The following is a 17,454-nucleotide window of genomic DNA, read 5'->3' as shown; positions in this document are numbered from 1 at the left end:
CCTGCAATTTTCTTGACATAGTTTCAGAAGTAGTTTGCCTGCTTCTAGGGCTAAAAGGGATATGACTCCCACAAGGTCATCCAGCCAGTATCTTAGGTTCTACCTCAGTGCCTTTACCACTACACCAGTGTTTCCCAAACTTGACAATTTTAAGACATGTGGACTTCAACTCCCAGAATTTCACAGCCAGAAACACTGCACTACACCAAACTAGCTCTCAATAAAAGATAATTGTACTGTTATTTAGAGAAAGTGAAAATAACATTTTTGCAAAATAAAAACTCAGTAGATGATTTTATTTCCCTGGGAATAATCATGCATATTTGTCAAAATAATAAATATGCGTTCAAGATACATGACTTCTCCCTCTGCTTACGTAAGCCCATGCAGATCTATAGAGCACCTGCCTTGCTTTAAAAAGATAAAACAGTTGAATAGTTCAGAGTGGTAAAAATGTCCTTTCTCTGTATCAGACAACCTTGGACAATCATTGCCTGTCAGAATAGATAATATTAAGCTAAATAGAAAATTAGACAACCTTGGGACAAAGTGACTATCCACAATGCTCTTTTTCTTCCCATTTCTAACTGCTCTTAATATACTTGGTAACAAATTAACCTCTTAATCCTGCTGCTCTGCTGTGCCAGCTGTATTGCCAAAGAGCACGTGATGAGACAGAAATCTGAGGCCCTTTGATCTTCCCACTAATCCTCAGCCATTCTGTATCAGGAGTGGCAGAACAGTAGGTTCCATGGATGTAAGCTTAGCTCTTCATTCTTCCTCAAATGGAAAAAAAGGGGAATGGAAGAAGAGACTCCATCAATTATCCCTTCTCCCTCCCTACAGAAGCAGCTCATTTCTCAATTTTCTCTGCACTGGATGAAACTTTCCACTTTATCTGCCTAATATAAGCATACTAGGAAAACGACAGTAGATTTCAAGCAGAATACCAAGTTACTCACTGCTGACCTCTTTAGTTTTTGCAATCCGGAAAAATTCTTAACGTACCTTTCGAAGCAGAACGATTGGTAAGTTTGCCAACGTTACTTTTCAGATGTTTTGTTGACAGGCGTTTCATCTGCCGTGGTGTGCTAGGAGGGGAGGTTCCATAGAAAGTTTCAGTATTTGCTTCATCAGATAAGTCTTCAGCATCAGATTCAGGTATCTTGCAAGTAGCATCTTCAAATCTGCGCTCGTGCCTAAGCATAAGCAATGAAAGAAATTAAAAATTACAGGTTTACAATCCCTGACCACCACCACCACAACCTAGCCAAATCAACTGTTTTCATCTTTTTGTATCTTTGCCATTCCAGTAAGGTACATAGCAGCTTTTCTAAAGCAGTTGTTTTTTTCTCTCAAATACTAGCGCATTGCTTTTATATCTTTGGTTGGAAAACCTTGTAAACTGAATTTTTTAAAAGTAGCCCCATGATCACTTAACAGGACAATATATATATATATATATATATATATATATATATATATATATATATATATATGTACAAACTGGTAGAATTTCTAGAATTACATCATAAAAAGTGACATGTATACATTTACATCTATTAAAAAATGAACCATGCAATAGCACAATGAATTGTGCATACATGTTGAAATACTTTATGCATAACTCCATTACACAGCATCTGTAGCAAACTTTTGTCAAATGTGCATTGTAATAAAGCGCTATCCCTTACATGTCTGCTTGAAGTTATCTACATGAGTATAAAAGGGGGAAAGTTTGGATTGCAAACCTATGAGGGACATTTCATCATTTGATCCTTCTTCCACCAATTATATGGACACCAATGCCATATTAATTGGTGAGCAAACCATTAACACTAATTTCTATATACATGCAATACAGATTTCTTGTCTCATTGTATATTTCTACAGAAATAAATTTGTGGTTTTACAACTGAAAAAAAATGCTGTAGAAAACCTTTAGAGAGGATTTCTACAGAAGAAGTGAAACAGTTCTTAAGAAACAGTTTTTACTTATATGAAAACATTACAAATTTTGAATAGTCTCCACCATTAGAGAATTCCAATTCCCATGTATATCAGTGCTTCTCTAGGGAGCCCTCCTACTACATAATATTTACCTCAGTGCAGTATCAGGGCCTCAATTGGCCCTGTACTGAATTACAGGTAGTAATAGTTAAACCACTAGATGGTTTGGTATTATGGTCGTTTGTATGAACTTCACAGACCCTTCGAAGTTAAGGATATAGATAGTCCTCGACTTACAACCACAACTGAGCCCAAAATTTCTGTTGCTAAGTGAGACAATTGTTAAAATGAATTTTGTTTCATTTTATGACCTTTCTTGCCACAGTTGGTAAGTGAATCTTAAATATTTTTCCTGCCACTCTGTTCGGAAGGAGGGAGGGAAGGGAGGGAGGGAAGGAAGGAGATGGGAATGAGAAAGAGGAAGGCAGGGAAGGATGCAGGGAGGGAAACAGGAAGGAAGGAAGGAAGGAAGGAAGGAAGGAAGGAAGGAAGGAAGGAAGGAAGGAAGGAAGGAAGGAAACTGGAATGAGAGGGAGGGTCTGTGGGAAGTCCTGCCTGTCCTGCTGCCCTTTCACCATTCCCCTACCTCTTTCTCCTGGCCTATCCTAGGGATCTCCCATCCTATCGCTAAGAATGCTTTGTTTACAAAGCTGGTTCTCCTCGCATAGTGAGGGAGTGGGCCTCCCTCTGACCCACTCACTTTGCCCTCCTGCATCCACCATGAGCAACCTGGCTAAGGAAAGTGAGCATAGCAGCAGCAGCCTTGAGGAGGAGGTAAGTGCAGCTGGGCACCCCCTTGGGGAAGTGGGGCTAGGCTAGGTGCCGCGGGAGCTCAAAGGCCAGGCTGGGTGTTTGACCTCTGCTGCCCAGGGCTCTGGACAGCCTACCTCATTGTCCAGCCCCCCCCCCTTTGCATGGCCTAAGAGGGATGAGGCTCCTCCAGTGGCCCATGCCCTGGCACTCGCTCTGGTCCCACCCCCCCTCTGCCGGAGACCCTTGGATCTGCCCCAGTCCTGCCCAGTCCCCCACAGGCACCCCTGACGCGAGTGACGTCGAGCTGGCCATGCCCACTCAGTAAGCCACACCCACCCTAGCCATGCCCACTCAGTAGCCACACCCACCCTGACCACATCCACCCAGCCCCCCCAAGAGCAACCACAATGCTGATGTGTCCCTGAATGAAATAGAGTTTGACACGCCTGTTCTAAAGAATTTAAAACATCGGATATGAAAGTGATTGCCACCCTGACATAATGAAGATTTCTTGGGAAAATCCTTAGCACTTCTATGATGTGATTATGTGTGCGTATGTATGGGTGTGCACGTGCATGCACATACACAAAAGCATGCACACAGAGTTAGAAATTAAATCAATCCAACTCATAAGAACAAAGATTAATGTCATTTCAGTCTAAATTTCTCATACTGTCTTTAGTCATTTCTAAAATAACAGCCAACACAAGATAATGGTAAAATGCTAATAAATGTCCATTTCTAAACACAGCTACTCCTGTTTTATTGCAACTACTGAAACTGGAAAAGCTGGTGTCATTGGCTTAGCAGCAGAAAAAATAAAGCCCAATGCACAAATGGAATGGTATACTTTTCCTGCTGTACTTCTTGTGGCAATGAGACAAGAAAAGATATGGTTGCCTAACATTCCAAATTTCATGTATTTAAGTTAAAACAAGATGTTAATTTCTGAGAGACAATACTAGGTTCTCCCACTACAAAAAAAGCCATGAAGCTATAAATATTTAGAACATCGTACTGAGTAGTTGCAGAATTTTAAATGAGATTAAAATGCAATCAAGATGGGATACAAACAAGATCTTCACAGATGATCTTTTCTACTTTTAAGAAGTAGAAAAGACTTTGCTTTTTTAACCAATGAGCTTAAAGTTAGATCGATGCCATTTAGATGGGAAATTCCGATGGGTATTGTTTTGAGCCATGCTGGGACACGCTACAGATTGAACACAGTTGATAAAGCTAGAGATTTTTATACTTCGGTCCTGGGTGCAGGCTCAACTTCATCTGGTCGGAAATCTTTGAGTGGTAAGGAAGCTGAGCAGCAATCTGAGGCATTAGATTTGGTTTCCGCAGGGATGATAGAAGCGGCAAAGCAACGCCAGACGGAGGCTAAAGAGCAGAGGATGACTCGTGCAGCCATTAAGTGTAAAGAGAAGGAGCAACGTAAAAAAGAGCCCAAAGAGAGTTCTCCTGGAAGTGCTTCACCGCCGGTGGGAGGAGCAAGACCCAAGAGTTATGCAACACACGCAGCTCTGTCAGATTTTGATGGTGTCTTCTCCAGGCTGCGTGCCAAGGGAGATGGCAAAGTTTTTGACCTGGAATGTTAATGGATTGAATTCTCCTCAGAAACGGAAAAAAATCTTTTATTATTTGAAGCAACATACCAATGATGTTATTTGTCTACAGGAAACTCATATTTTACTTAAAGACCAGAAATATTTAGTTAATGCTCGTTTGGGATCTCATTTTATATCTCCTGCTCCTGGGAAGAAAGGGGGAGTTGTTATATATGTTAAACAAAACCTACCAGCTTGTCTGGTAGAATCAGATCCCCAGGGGAGATATGTGATGATTGAACTTGGTATATATGGTAAGAAAGTACTTATAGTTGGACTTTACGCTCCAAATCAACAACAGGAACAATTTTATAAACAGTTACATCAAAAAATAACTTTGCTTGATTATAGATCAGTGGTATTAATGGGTGATTGGAATGGTGTCTTAGATACACTAAGGGATAAGAAAGGTTCCTCTCCTTTTCTTAAACAAGCAAGGCTACCTAAAGCCTTTTTTGACATGAAAGAAGACTGGGAATTAAGGGATTATTGGCGGGAACGTAATCAAGAGGAGAGAGACTTTACTTTTTTTTCTGATAGACACCAATCTTTTTCAAGAATTGACTTTTTCTTGATTACCACGGACTTGTATAATAAAGTAAAGAATGTAAAGATTTTTCCTAGATCACTGACGGATCATAGTCCAGTTTGGATGGAGCTGATTCAAGAGAAAGAGGAAAGAAGATCTTGGAGAGTTAATGAAAATTTGTTTAGACAAGAAAAGAATGTTCAAAAACTAAAGGAGTGTTTAAAGGACTATTTTGCTTTGAATATGTATAAGGGGACTTCAATGTCAATGGTATGGGATGCAGGTAAAGCATTTATGCGCGGTGTTTTGATAAAAATGAATAATTTTTATAAGCGAAATCAGATTCAGAAACGTAGAGAACTTGAAGATGAAATTAAATTAAAAGAAAGGGCTTTGATTTTAAATCCTTCTGATGAGAGTATTAAAGAATCTGTAAAGTTATTAAGGTCACAATTTAATATGTTGATAGCAGATCAAGCTGCAACCAACTTATTATTTATGAAACAAAATACATTTTGTAATGCCAATAAGCCTGGGAGATGGTTGGCTTATCAATTAAGAAAGAAACAGAGACAAAGAATAATAGAGAAAATAAACTATAAGGGTAAATTAGTTTCTCAGAAGGAATTGATTAAAAAATCTTTTTTGGATTATTATCAAAACCTATATAAATCTACTAATATACAAATGCTAGATATAAATAAATATTTAGCTGAGGCAAGTTTTCCTAAACTGACTGAGGATCAGAAATATGAAATTAATGGTTTAATTACTAAGGAGGAAATTACCTCAGCAATTCAACAATTGAAATTAGGGAAAGCACCGGGTACGGATGGGTTAACAGCTGTTTATTACAAAGTTCTAATAGAGGAGATGATCCAACCATTACATGATCTTTTTAATGGTATTTTACAGGGTTTAGAGATTCCTCCTTCATGGCGTAGTGCTTTTATATCATTGATTCCAAAGGAGGATCAAGATCTTACCCTACCAAAAAATTACAGGCCTATATCTCTTTTAAATGTGGATTATAAGATATTTGTAAAAATTTTGGTAAATAGGCTTATGAGGGTGGTGCATCATCTTGTGCATAAAGATCAATCAGGATTTATAACAGGAAGGTATATGAAAAATAATGTCAGACAAATTATTAATTTACTAGAATATTTAGACAAGAACAACCAAGTTCCTGCAGGGCTCATATTTTTAGATGCTGAAAAAGCATTTGATCAATTGAATTGGCATTTTATGTTAAGAGTAATGGAAGAAATGAATTTTGGTGAAAAGATATTACAAGCCCTTACGGTAATATATCAAAAACAAACGGCACAACTTATTGTTAATGGAGGTTTGTCGGAGGTTTTTACAATAGAGAAAGGTACTAGACAGGGGTGTCCTTTATCGCCATTGTTGTTTGTTTTAACATTGGAAATATTATTGATCAAAATTCGAGAGTCTCAGGAAATTAAAGGAATATATGTTAATAAAAAAGAATATAAGTTGAGAGCTTTTGCGGATGACTTGGTTGTTACTTTGTCGCAACCTGATTATTCTGTAGTAAACTTATTACAGTTGATTCATCATTATGGTTTGGTTTCGGGTTTTAAGATTAACGTAAATAAGACTAAAATTTTACCTAAAAATATGTCGAGTCAGGAGAAGCAGATTTTGGTCAACTTGACGGGTTTTGAGATTGTTAATAAGGTAAAATATTTGGGGGTGATGCTGTCTGTTTCTAATGCAAAATTATTTAAAAATAATTATGAAAGGTTGTGGGTCAGGGTACAGAAGGACTTGAAGAATTGGGAAAAGTTGCAATTATCCCTCATGGGAAGAATTGCAGTGATAAAAATGAATATTCTACCCAAGTTTCTTTTTTTGTTTCAAATGTTACCAATTTTGAAAAATGAGATTAATTTAAATGAGTGGCAGAAGGGTCTCAACAAATTTATTTGGGCAGGGAAAAAACCAAGGGTTAAGTTTAAAATTATGCAAGACTTCCGTGAGAGGGGTGGACTTAAGGTACCAAATTTGAAATTATATTATGATGCGGTGGTTTTAACATTAATTAGTGATTGGGTAAATTTGACAAATTCTGAGATACTTTACTTAGAGGGATGGGATTTACTTTATGGGTGGCATGCCTATTTAATATTTAATAAAAAAATAGATTGGGCTTTTAAATCTCATATTTTAAGAATTTCTTTACTTAGGATTTGGAGAAAATATTATAAAAGTGATTTTAAAGTACCATTATGGGCTATACCTTGGCATGCGATAGAAGGAATAAAAAGAGGGGTTAAAATGGATATGGTGTCTTATAGACAGTTACTTAAATGGGATGGACAAAACTGGCAATTAAAATCACGGGAAGAGTTAGCACAAGAAAATTTTACTTATTCTTGGTTCCAATATAGGCAACTATTAGATAGATGGAAGATGGATTGTAAGGTGGGTTTTCTTAGAGAAGATGAAAACCTTATTAAGCAACTGAAGGATCAAAGACAAACCCACATTAAGAGAATTTATGGGGTTTTAGTTGAATTGGACTCAGAAACGGAACTAATTAAAGATTGTATGATTAGATGGGCGCAGAATTTTGGTGAGCCAGTTTCATTGGACACCTGGGAAACTATTTGGGTGAGAAATGTCAAATTTACTCAAGCACAGAACTTAAGGGAGAATTTTTATAAAATGTTTTATAGATGGCACCTTGATCCACAAAAAATGTCTTATATGTATCCTGACGTGCAACCCAAATGTTGGAGATGTGGTTATAAGGAGGCTTCTTATTATCATATTTGGTGGTCATGCAGAGAGATAAAAGCATTTTGGATTAAAATATGGTGGAATATCCAGAGAATTTTTAGAAGGAGGGTAAAATTTACTCCGCAATTATTTTTGTTAGGTATTGTTACAGATTGTGATACAAAGGAGGTTGTATTGATGTTAAACTTGATCACAGCCGCTAGGCTGTTAGTAGGACAATACTGGAAGAAGGAATCTTTGCCTACATTGCAGGAATGGTTTCTTAAAGTAGCTTATCTGGCAGAAATGGCAAAGATTTCGGCTTTCTTAAAGCAACAAACGCAAGAGAAGTTTTTTGCTGTTTGGGATAAATGGATAAAATTTATACAATTTAGATTGGGTATACAAAAATATTATATAGTTTTTTCATAAGTTTTATTTTCATATATATTATAGATAATTTTTTTATATATATAAATATAAAGTTTTTAATTTAATTTTTATTTTTATTTTTTAAGCCTATATTCTGCTCTGGGAAGCTCAGGGGGGGGGGAAGGGAGGGTTTTTGTTTTTTTTTTTGTTTTTTTTTTTGGGAGGGCTGGGGGATGGGGTTTTTTTTTTATTTAATATATGTATTGTTTAGTTTTATTTTTCTGTATATGTTGCCTCTTGTTTTGTATTATTTTTCCTTTTTTGTAAAATTTATAAAACTTTCAATAAAAAAAAAAAAGATCTTCACAGATGTAGAACTAACTAAAATTGAAACATTTTAGTAATATAAATGGCATTATAGCATCTTTCAGTAAAATAATCACCTCAAATTACTAAACTTACATTTTATTCAATGATTCAATGAAATTATTCAAAAGCAGAATTTCAACAAAAATAAGGAACACTATATTATGCATCTAACACCTGTTTAAAAAGGAACAAATGGAAGGAACAAGAACTATTTACCTGAAGGAAATATTGCAACATTTTTTTAAAATTACTTATCTTTTAACTGACAGAGAAAAAACATTGTTAATTTGTCTAGACCTCTTAAGGAATATTAAATAATTAATTTTGATGATTAAAAGCATAACATTTACTTTTAATTCTTAAAATTAAAATATTTTGGTTATTTAGATAAGCATTTATTGTATGTATGTATGTATGTATGCATATGTATATGTATATACACACATTTATTTTAGATTGCTAACAAAGAATAGCAATCTAAAAAAATGTATATGTAAATGATGTCGCAGTTGGTGACTGCTGCCTGTGGGTGGCTCTAGACTGAGCTGATATAGGCAAAAGAAAAAGAAAAATGATTTCTTTCTCCTATATTTGGGCCAACAGGGTGCATAAAAAAAAAGTTAAAAAGTGCCTGGAGCCCTAATGGGATGGATGATAACACTAAGAGAAAATCAAATCCCCCCGAGACCCGCAGCAGAAGGAAAGAGGAAATGATAGTAAACATTATCAGAAGGGAGGATGATATAAAGTTGTTGACAAACCTAACTATATTGACAATGAAAGAGTAGGTGAAAAGGTTCGAAGGAATGACAGAAGAGAACACAATACAAATATCAAGGAAACAACTGGAATACAAATTGACTGGCTAGGGCCGGTGACGCAGTCTAGAAGCCGAGTGCAAATGTTAGCTAACCCTATTTAAGTCATCTTTGTTAAATGGCTTTTAACCCTGACGATGTTGGAAGTTCCCAACGAAAGCTCGGTTTTAGTAAAGTATTTCCTTACTTGGATCCTCCTGGTGGTCGCAAATTATTTATTTTTTACTATAATTATGCCCAGGAGTTGTATTTTTACAGATATTATCTATCTATCTATCTATCTATCTATCTATCTATCTATCTATCTATCTATCTATCTATCTATCTATCTATCTAGGTCTTTGGTTATTCGGGTTTTCTCCTACGTCAAATTGGAAGTATCTTGGCGACGTTTCGATGAAGTCTCATTCATCATCTTCAGGCTGGTGCTTTCGGCTTCGTGCTTCTAGGAGCAATGTGTGATCGTAGCTGTTTCTTCCTTTTAACTGCCAGTGGGGGTATGAACTGATTGGATGAGAGCTTGGCTGTGTTCTGATTGGATGGAGGTGTGTTCTGATTGGTTAGGAGCTTGTCTGTGCTCTGATTGGATGGGGGGTTGGCTGTGCTCTGATTGGTTGGGGGAGTGTTCTGTTTGGGTAGGGGCTTTGTTGTGCTCAGGTTAATCTGAGTTGCAGGGGGATGTGATATGGTGAGCATTGCTATTGTTTGGCTTCGCGTTCGTGGTCGTGCCTCATCTTCATGGTAGGCGTCAGTTTGCTTCATGTATGGATTGGAGGGGTTTAAAGTAGCTAATGATGCAGCTGTGGTCTGGCTTCTGGTTTGTGGTTGTGCCTCATCATCGGTGTGGGTTTGGGTTTGTTTTTTGCGTGGACGTGTGGTGGTGACATCCTGTGTGGCTTTCGTGAGTATGGGTCTGGTGTCATTCTTTGTGTTAGGGACTTGTTTGTCAATAAGGGCAGGTTTCCAAATGGCTGGTAGGTGGGAGGTATCATCTCGTTTGTTCATGCTGTCTGGGCGTTTTTCTATCTTGATGGCTTCTCTGATTATTCTGTTATTAAAGTGTTCAGTTTGGGCAATGGTTCTGGTCTTTTTAAAGTCAATTTCATGTCCTGTGATTTTAAGGTGTTGGACCAGGGAAGAAGTTGGTTCCTCTTTTTTGACTGAGTTCTTATGTTCTTCAATGCGTGCACTTATTCTTCTGTTGTGTATTTGTGTATTTCCACAACTAAATAAAGCAGGGGATGCGATGAAGCAAAGAAAGGGGGGAAATATTCCATCGGACCCCAAATCTATCAAAGAGAAAACACCTGATGCCATTTACATAGGCAGGAAATGCAAGAAAGGAGTAGTTGCTAATAAGAAACCAGCAACCGGAAATCAGCCTATTCCATCAGGCCCAATGAGGAGATTTAAGAGCCGGGTGCAGATCCTAGCCAACCTATAAAGGGGACTCTCCTACTGACCAGCATCTTGAGCCCTGATGATGTCGGCAGTCGCTGATGAAAGCTAGGCGTTTTATCAAAATTTTATTGGTGTTTTACTAAATTTTATTAAAATTTTATAGTATTCCCCGGTGCTCACGTTTATTTATTTGATTTTGATATGTCTGTCTGTCTGTCTGTCTGTCTGTCTTTGGTTATTCGGGTTTTCTCCCACATAAAATTGGAAGTGTCTTGGCGACGTTTCAACGAAGTCCTATTCGTCATCTTCAGGCTGGTGTTTTCAGCTTCGTGCTTCAAGGAACCAGGTATTGACCTTCAGAATGAAGGATGGATCTAAATGAAGGACCACTCTATCCTCATAAAAGGTACACAGGCCACTCCTAACTGAAAAGGCAGCCAGCTCCGAAATATGCCTGACTGACGTGACTGCAATCCGAAAAGCCACCTTCAGAGAAAGGAGTCTTAATGAACAAGACCTGATAGGCTCAAACGGCCATGAAACTAGCACTTGTAGTACCCGTGGTAGATCCCAAGAGGGGTAGTGGTGAACCGCCAGTGGTCTGGCGTTAGTTGCCCCCTTGAGAAAGGCGCTTACTACTGGATGCTGGGCTAAAGGGACCAGATTGTCACAAGTAAGCACCGTGGAAAGGCCGCTACCTGTCTATGGATAGTGCTAGTTGTTAACCCTTTATCCATACCCGCCAAGAGATAGTCTAGGATATTGGGGATGGTGACAGAAAGAGGCTGGAGTTGGTGCTTAGTGCACCACAGGCAAAAGTTTCTCCACATGGCATCATATATCCTATTAGTTGAGGGGTGCCTGGAAGCTTGGATCATAGAGATCACCCTGGACAAATAGGATTGTCTAGCTAAATTTCTCCGCTCAAGTGCCAGGCAGCCAACTGGAGCCACTGAGGATCCAGGTGTTGAAGGGCCCCCTGGCTGAGGGAGATGCGGTCTGGAGGGATCCTCCATGGTGGTGAGACGGAAAGTCCCACGAGGTCACCAAACCACGGGTGTCTTGGCCAGTGTGGAACAACCAAGATGATCTCCGCCTGCTCCTGTAGCAGTTTGCGGACAGTTGCCGGAATCAGCGGGAGGGGAGGGAATCGTACAGCAACCCCCTGGGCCACTTGCTGAAAAGAGCGTCCGTTCCCTCTGCCCCTGGGGATGGGAAACTCTGCCCCTGGGGATGGGGACCTGGTGAAGTACCTGGGCAGTTGGGAGTTGTTCGGGGAGGCAAAGAGGTCCAACTGAGGTTGGCCGAATCGGTCCGAGATCTCCCTGAATAGAACTGGGTCCAGGCGCCACTCTGAGTAGTCCATCGTAGACCTGCTCAGGGATTCCACTTGATGGTTCACCTCCCCGAATATATGCTCTGCTATGATGGATCCTAGATTGGCCTCTGCCCAAGAGCCCAGACTGTGGGCTTCGAGCATAAGGGACTTGGATTGGGTCCCTCCCTGCCTGTTCACGTGCGCCTTTGCTGTCACATTGTCTGTCAATATCAGTACGTGCTGCCCCACTATTATGGTGGAGAAGTGGCAGAGTGCCAGGTGAATGGCCCTGAGTTCTAGCCAGTTTATGTTGTGGCTCAAGTCCGAACGGGACCATTGACTCTGGGCTAGATGTGTCTGGAGGTGAGCGCCCCAGCCAAACAGGCTGGCGTCTGTGCTCAAGGTGAGCCTGGCAGGCTCCTTGAAGAGGGATCCCTTGGCCATTGCCGATGAGGTCCACCACAGAGGAGATGACAGTGTCTGGCGTGGGACCCTCACGCTCCTGGTGGAAGAACTCATGTTCCGCTTCTGAAAAGGGAGAAGAAACCACTGGAATTCTTTGGAATGCAATCTGGCCCATGGAACGATCCCCATACAGGAGACCATCTTCCCCAGCAGTTGAGACAGTTGGACTAGACGGACTATCTTCTCTCTCCAAACACAGTGGATAAGGGTCTGGATGCTGTTCCGGCGTTCCTGGGAAAGGAAGACCTCGCACAGATTTAAGTCTATGACTGCCCCCAGGTGGAGGAGGCGAGTTGAAGGGACCATGTGGCTCTTCTGGAAGTTCACGGAGCTTGAAGAGTCCTGATGGTGAGTTCCAGGTCCAACTGGGCCGAATGGAAGGAACGGGATTTGATAAGGATAGCATTGAACGCGCACCGGGATCATTCTCAGATGGGCGTCTAATACCGCTAAGATCTTCATGAACACCCGTGGGGCCGAGGAAAGGCCAAACGGGAGTGCTTTGTACTGAAAATGCCGGTGCGCGTAACAAAACCGGAGGAATTTGCGGTGTTCAGGGAGGATCGGGATGTGAAGGTAAGCTTCTGTTAGGTCTATGGAGGACAGGAAATCCCCCCTCCTGATGCTGGCCAGGATGGACTTGAGAGTCTGCATCTTGAACCGCTTGTAGCCAAGAAGTAGTTTGTTTGTTTGTTTGTTTATGAGACTTATATACCACTTTAAGTGCAAGCACTCTCTAAGCGGTGTACACCAGTAAGCAATGTATATATATATATTTACATTGCTCCCAACAATCTGGGTCCTCATTTTACCTACCCCGGAAGGATGGAAGGCTGAGTCAACCTTGAGCCGGTGAGATTTGAATCGCTGACCTGCTGAACACAGTCAGCTAAAGTGGCCTGCAGTACTGCACTCTAACTGCTGCGCCACCTTTCAAGTCCAATATCACCCTCCAGCCCCCCGAGGCCTTCTGTACCAAGAACAGAATGGAGTAAAACCCTGTCTCTTCTGTTCCGTGGGCACTGGCTCGATGGCCTCTGTCTCCAGAAGGTGGGAGATGGCCATGGCCATGAGTGTTGGGGCATGCTAGGAAGCGCCCTGGAGGTATGGATAGAAACTCCAGGGCAAGGCTGTGTTGGATGGTGTCTATCACCCATGAGTCTGTGGCAATGGCCTACCAAGTGTCACTGAATAGGAACAGACGACCCCCTATGGGAGAGGTCTCCTTGGCGTCACTTGTTCCACCTTTATGGACGGCCTCCAGAGTGCCGAAAGGGCCGCTTGGTCTGGTATTGGGCCCTGGCTCTGGGGATCTGGCGGTCCTGCTGGTGATCCTGTCTGGGGGAAAAGGATCTAGAGTTCCAGGACCAATTCCAGAACGGTCCCATCCGAAAGGGCTGTCTCCAGTCCCAGGCAGTTCCGGCTCGAAAGGGCTGCCTACGGAAATCCTGTTGTGGTTTTCTGTCCGCCCTCCTAGAGGGATGTGCAAGTACCTTGCGCTTGTCCTTCCCCTCTATTAGATATGGCTCGAGGACTGGGCCAAAGAGATACATGCCACTATAAGGAGCGATCGCCAGGTGCCACTTGGACTTCAGGTCAGCTCGCCACTGTTTTAGCCAAAGAAGTCTGCGGGACTAGATAGAGGCTGCGATAGATCTGGCGGAGTACCTGACAGAGTGAAGCGATGCGTCCGCCACGTATTCAGATGCTGTGACTAATTTGCCCAATGTCTGGTGTGCTCGCACCTGATCAAGGGGAATAAGCGTCTGGAGCTCGCGGAGCCACATGATGGATGACCTGGCAAAAAAAGAGGATGATGTCGCTGCCTTGACCGCCCACGCCGAGGCTTGGTAAGCTCTAGGGAGGGAAAATTCTAATCTCTTTTCTTCCACTTTCAAGGCCTCTGCCATGTCTCCTGGAATGGTTGAGGAAGAAAACAAGGAGGTTAGGGGAGTGTCCACAAGCAGCACCTCCAGGAGGGAAGAGAAGGAGGAAGAGACATTGAAAAGCTTTTTCTTGGTCCTGCTGGGAGAGGTGAGAGTGCCCAGGGAAGACCATTGCTTTTCCACCTGTCGTGACTCCGAGCCAGCCTGTGTTCTCAATAGCAGAGTCCGGGGAATCTGAGGAGGAGGAGGTAGAGGGAGGCTCTGAGGAGTTACAAGACTTGCATTCCAGTGAGGAAGCAGGCCCCTCCAATCGTGTGCAGGATGAGATGCAGCTGATGGGGAGGAAGAGTCAGACTCGGATATCTCATAGCTGTCAGAAATGAGATGCCCGAAAAAGGAGACAAGCTAGGAGAGTAGACCAGAGAGAGGGTATGGGACAACTCAGGAGAAGGCACTGAGAAGCCACGCCTTGAGGACTGACTTACAAAAGGGGAATGTGTGGGTAGTGTTGGTTGCTGAAGCAACCGTTGCAAATTACTTCGTGGGAATCTTGTTCTGTTAGTATTGTTGGTGATTACTTTTCTGTTTTGCCTTGTATTTCGTGTGGACAATTTCCTCCCTTTGGTTTGTGTTTTACTGTTTCAGTTTCTGGACTATTTGACAGGTTTGTCACCCATATTAAAAGGGGTTTGTTTTCTTTTGGAGTCTCCAGCCTATTTTTCTCAACAGGGGTTTTGTCCTTGTGCCTTTAACAAGGACGGCTATAGGCTGGAACGTAACAGTTTGCCTTCAGCCTCACCCCCTACTATTATGGAGCAGCTACGTGCTGAGAATGCCCAGCTCGCTTAGCAGTTGGCTTTGTTATCAGCCCAAGTTGCTCAGCTGGCAGCCCAGGTTCCTGCTGCTCCACCACCACCCAGGAGGAAATGCCAAGTTGTGATGCCGGACAAATTTGATGGCAATCCGGACATGTTTCCTATTTTCATGGGACAATGCCAGCTGTATATCAGTGTGAGAGTGGTTGATTTCCCCATTGACCGGGATAAAGTGGGGTTTATGATAAGCCTGCTCTCTGGTGCTGCAGCTCGTTGGGGCACACCCCTGCTAGCTCAACCTAGTCCACTGATGGACAACCTTGTGAGGTTTTGTGATTACATGCGGATGATGTACGAGGACCCCATCAAGACCCAGACAGCTACCCAACGTTTGAAAGCTCTGAGGCAGGGCCGACACCCCCTGCAGGGCTATATCAGCAAATTTTGGTTGCTTAGCCAGGATTCAGCCTGGAATGAGGCTACGCTCGTGGACTTTCCAGGATGGATTGTCAGAGGAGATGTTGGATGAGCTGGCCCGTGTTGACGGTCCCCCGGACCTCAACGGGCTCATTCATCTCTGTCTGCGGATTGATGCTCGGCTGCAGCAGCGAAAAAGTTGTCACGCCACCTCAGAGACCCGTGCCTTTAACGGCTATAGGCTGGAACATAACACCACCGTAGTGCAGAAGAAAGGTGGGCATGGAATCTGTTTCTCCTCGACCACCAGCTCTGAGAACAGAAGGTTCTAGTCCTGGGTGGTGGTGGCCGCCGGCTTAGGCTCCTGCTCAGGAGTGATGTTGGCCGAAGTACAGGCCTTCAGGAACAGTGACCTGAATAGAGAAGGGTCAAAGAGGCTAGATGCCAGGGACGGATCCGGAGCCACCTACTTGTTCTCTGACATTGATATGTCTGAAGTTTCAAAGTCCACGTCCTCCTCTCCTACTTGGGAAGATGTGTCTGAATTACCCGAACTGGGAAACAGGGCAGATCCTGTCTGAGGCAGAGATGCCGGGACAGGAGGGGGCATCTGCAAAGGCTGTTGACCCATGGAGGAGGCCATGTATTGTGCAAAAGCCTGGTGCATAAAGGCCTGAAATTGGTCCGGTCACATCCCCTGTTCTGTTGGGCGAATGCCAGCTGCTGTAGGAGTATATGTGGCTTCCGGGGCTTGTTGTGTTGTGGGGGAGGGGAAAATTCCCCGAGTGTTTGCAAGAGGGGAGAGGGGGACCAACCTGTCCAGTTTCCCCGAGGAGACCATGCCCTAGGGGCATCTTGGGGAGGCGCGAATTGAGGCTCAAATGGTGAGGGGTCCAGTGGGACAGGGAAACCACTTTTGCCCCACTGGAGGTGAGCCTTTGCATTCTGGAGAACTCCTTCTCTAGCGTCTGATGTCTCCTCGAAGCCTCTCTCTCAGCAGCTCTGGAGGGCTTCTTAGTGGACGAGGCCTTTGCCTTAGATTTTTTCCCTTCCCCCCGCTTCCAAATTAGAAGATCTGCGCTTTTTTTCTGGGGGGGGGCAGAAGAACCCTGCAATGGCTGAGGAGTTGCACTGTCTGGCATTGCCACCTGGATATTCCGGGTAGGAGATGTCCAGGGGAATGGGGAGGAACGCAGATCTGATTGTCAGAGAGGGAAGCCCCATGGTCTGAGCAACAGCAATGGCAGCCAGCCAGATAGTCACCTAGAACTATCTGTTAGGCCCTGAGACACAGCGCCACATGGCTAAATGGGACAGATGTAGTCTAATAAAATTCCCCCTCTTGTAAGTGAGCGTTGAATGTAAATTGGCCAAAGGCTAAGGCTCTGCAGAGATAAATGTCCTTTAAATAAATTCCCTCTTACTCAGTCCTTAAGCCCTGGAGACTTCCTGTGAGAAAGGCCAAAGGCCTGCCAATTATTTGAGCCAAGTCAAGGTTTGTCTGAGGAGCACAAAATGGTGGCCGCAACACTGATTTCGTATCCTGATAAGTCCAGTGGGCTGGGAGGAGATGCTCCTGGATGATTAGGATGCAATGGAGTATGCCCCCCGATCCGTGCCTGTCACAGCAGGATAAAGAGAGAGAGCTCGGATTCAGTATAGGAGCCTGAACTATTGAGACTGAGGCTTCGCAAGGCTCTCAAAATGACCACCGCGCCAAACTTAACCACCATTAGTAAAGCAGCCGGGCCTTCCCTGCCACGAGGAACCCCGAGGGGAGCTTGCTGACTGTTTTAAAGTTATTTCTCTCCCTCTGGGGCCGAAAAATGAAGGACTTGCAGTTTCGCTCGTTGCGCAACCTCCACTGCGATCCGGACCATCATTTGAGTCTTTTGAGGCCTCGCGACGATGGCGCACTCCAGTGAGGCTGTCTAGTC

General features: G+C 42.9%; 1 protein-coding gene across 7 annotated transcripts in view; it reads right to left on the bottom strand.

Annotated features, from left to right (window-relative positions):
- Positions 1-17,454, bottom strand: part of MAP3K4 (mitogen-activated protein kinase kinase kinase 4) — a 111,744-nt gene that overhangs the window by 41,884 nt on the left and 52,406 nt on the right. For all 7 annotated transcript variants that reach the window (XM_039358243.1, XM_039358247.1, XM_039358241.1 and 4 more), the window contains exon 2: positions 1,009-1,199. In XM_039358243.1, the coding sequence (XP_039214177.1) occupies positions 1,009-1,199 (191 nt within the window). The remainder of the gene's footprint in view (positions 1-1,008; positions 1,200-17,454) is intronic.

This window comes from Crotalus tigris, unplaced genomic scaffold (genome assembly GCF_016545835.1).
Source record: "Crotalus tigris isolate CLP2741 ecotype Arizona unplaced genomic scaffold, ASM1654583v1 scf7180000019007.31208882:3723066, whole genome shotgun sequence".
Lineage (NCBI taxonomy): Eukaryota > Metazoa > Chordata > Lepidosauria > Squamata > Viperidae > Crotalus > Crotalus tigris.
The sequence above is the reverse complement of the archived record's forward strand: the minus strand, read 5'-3'. Positions and strand labels throughout refer to the sequence as shown.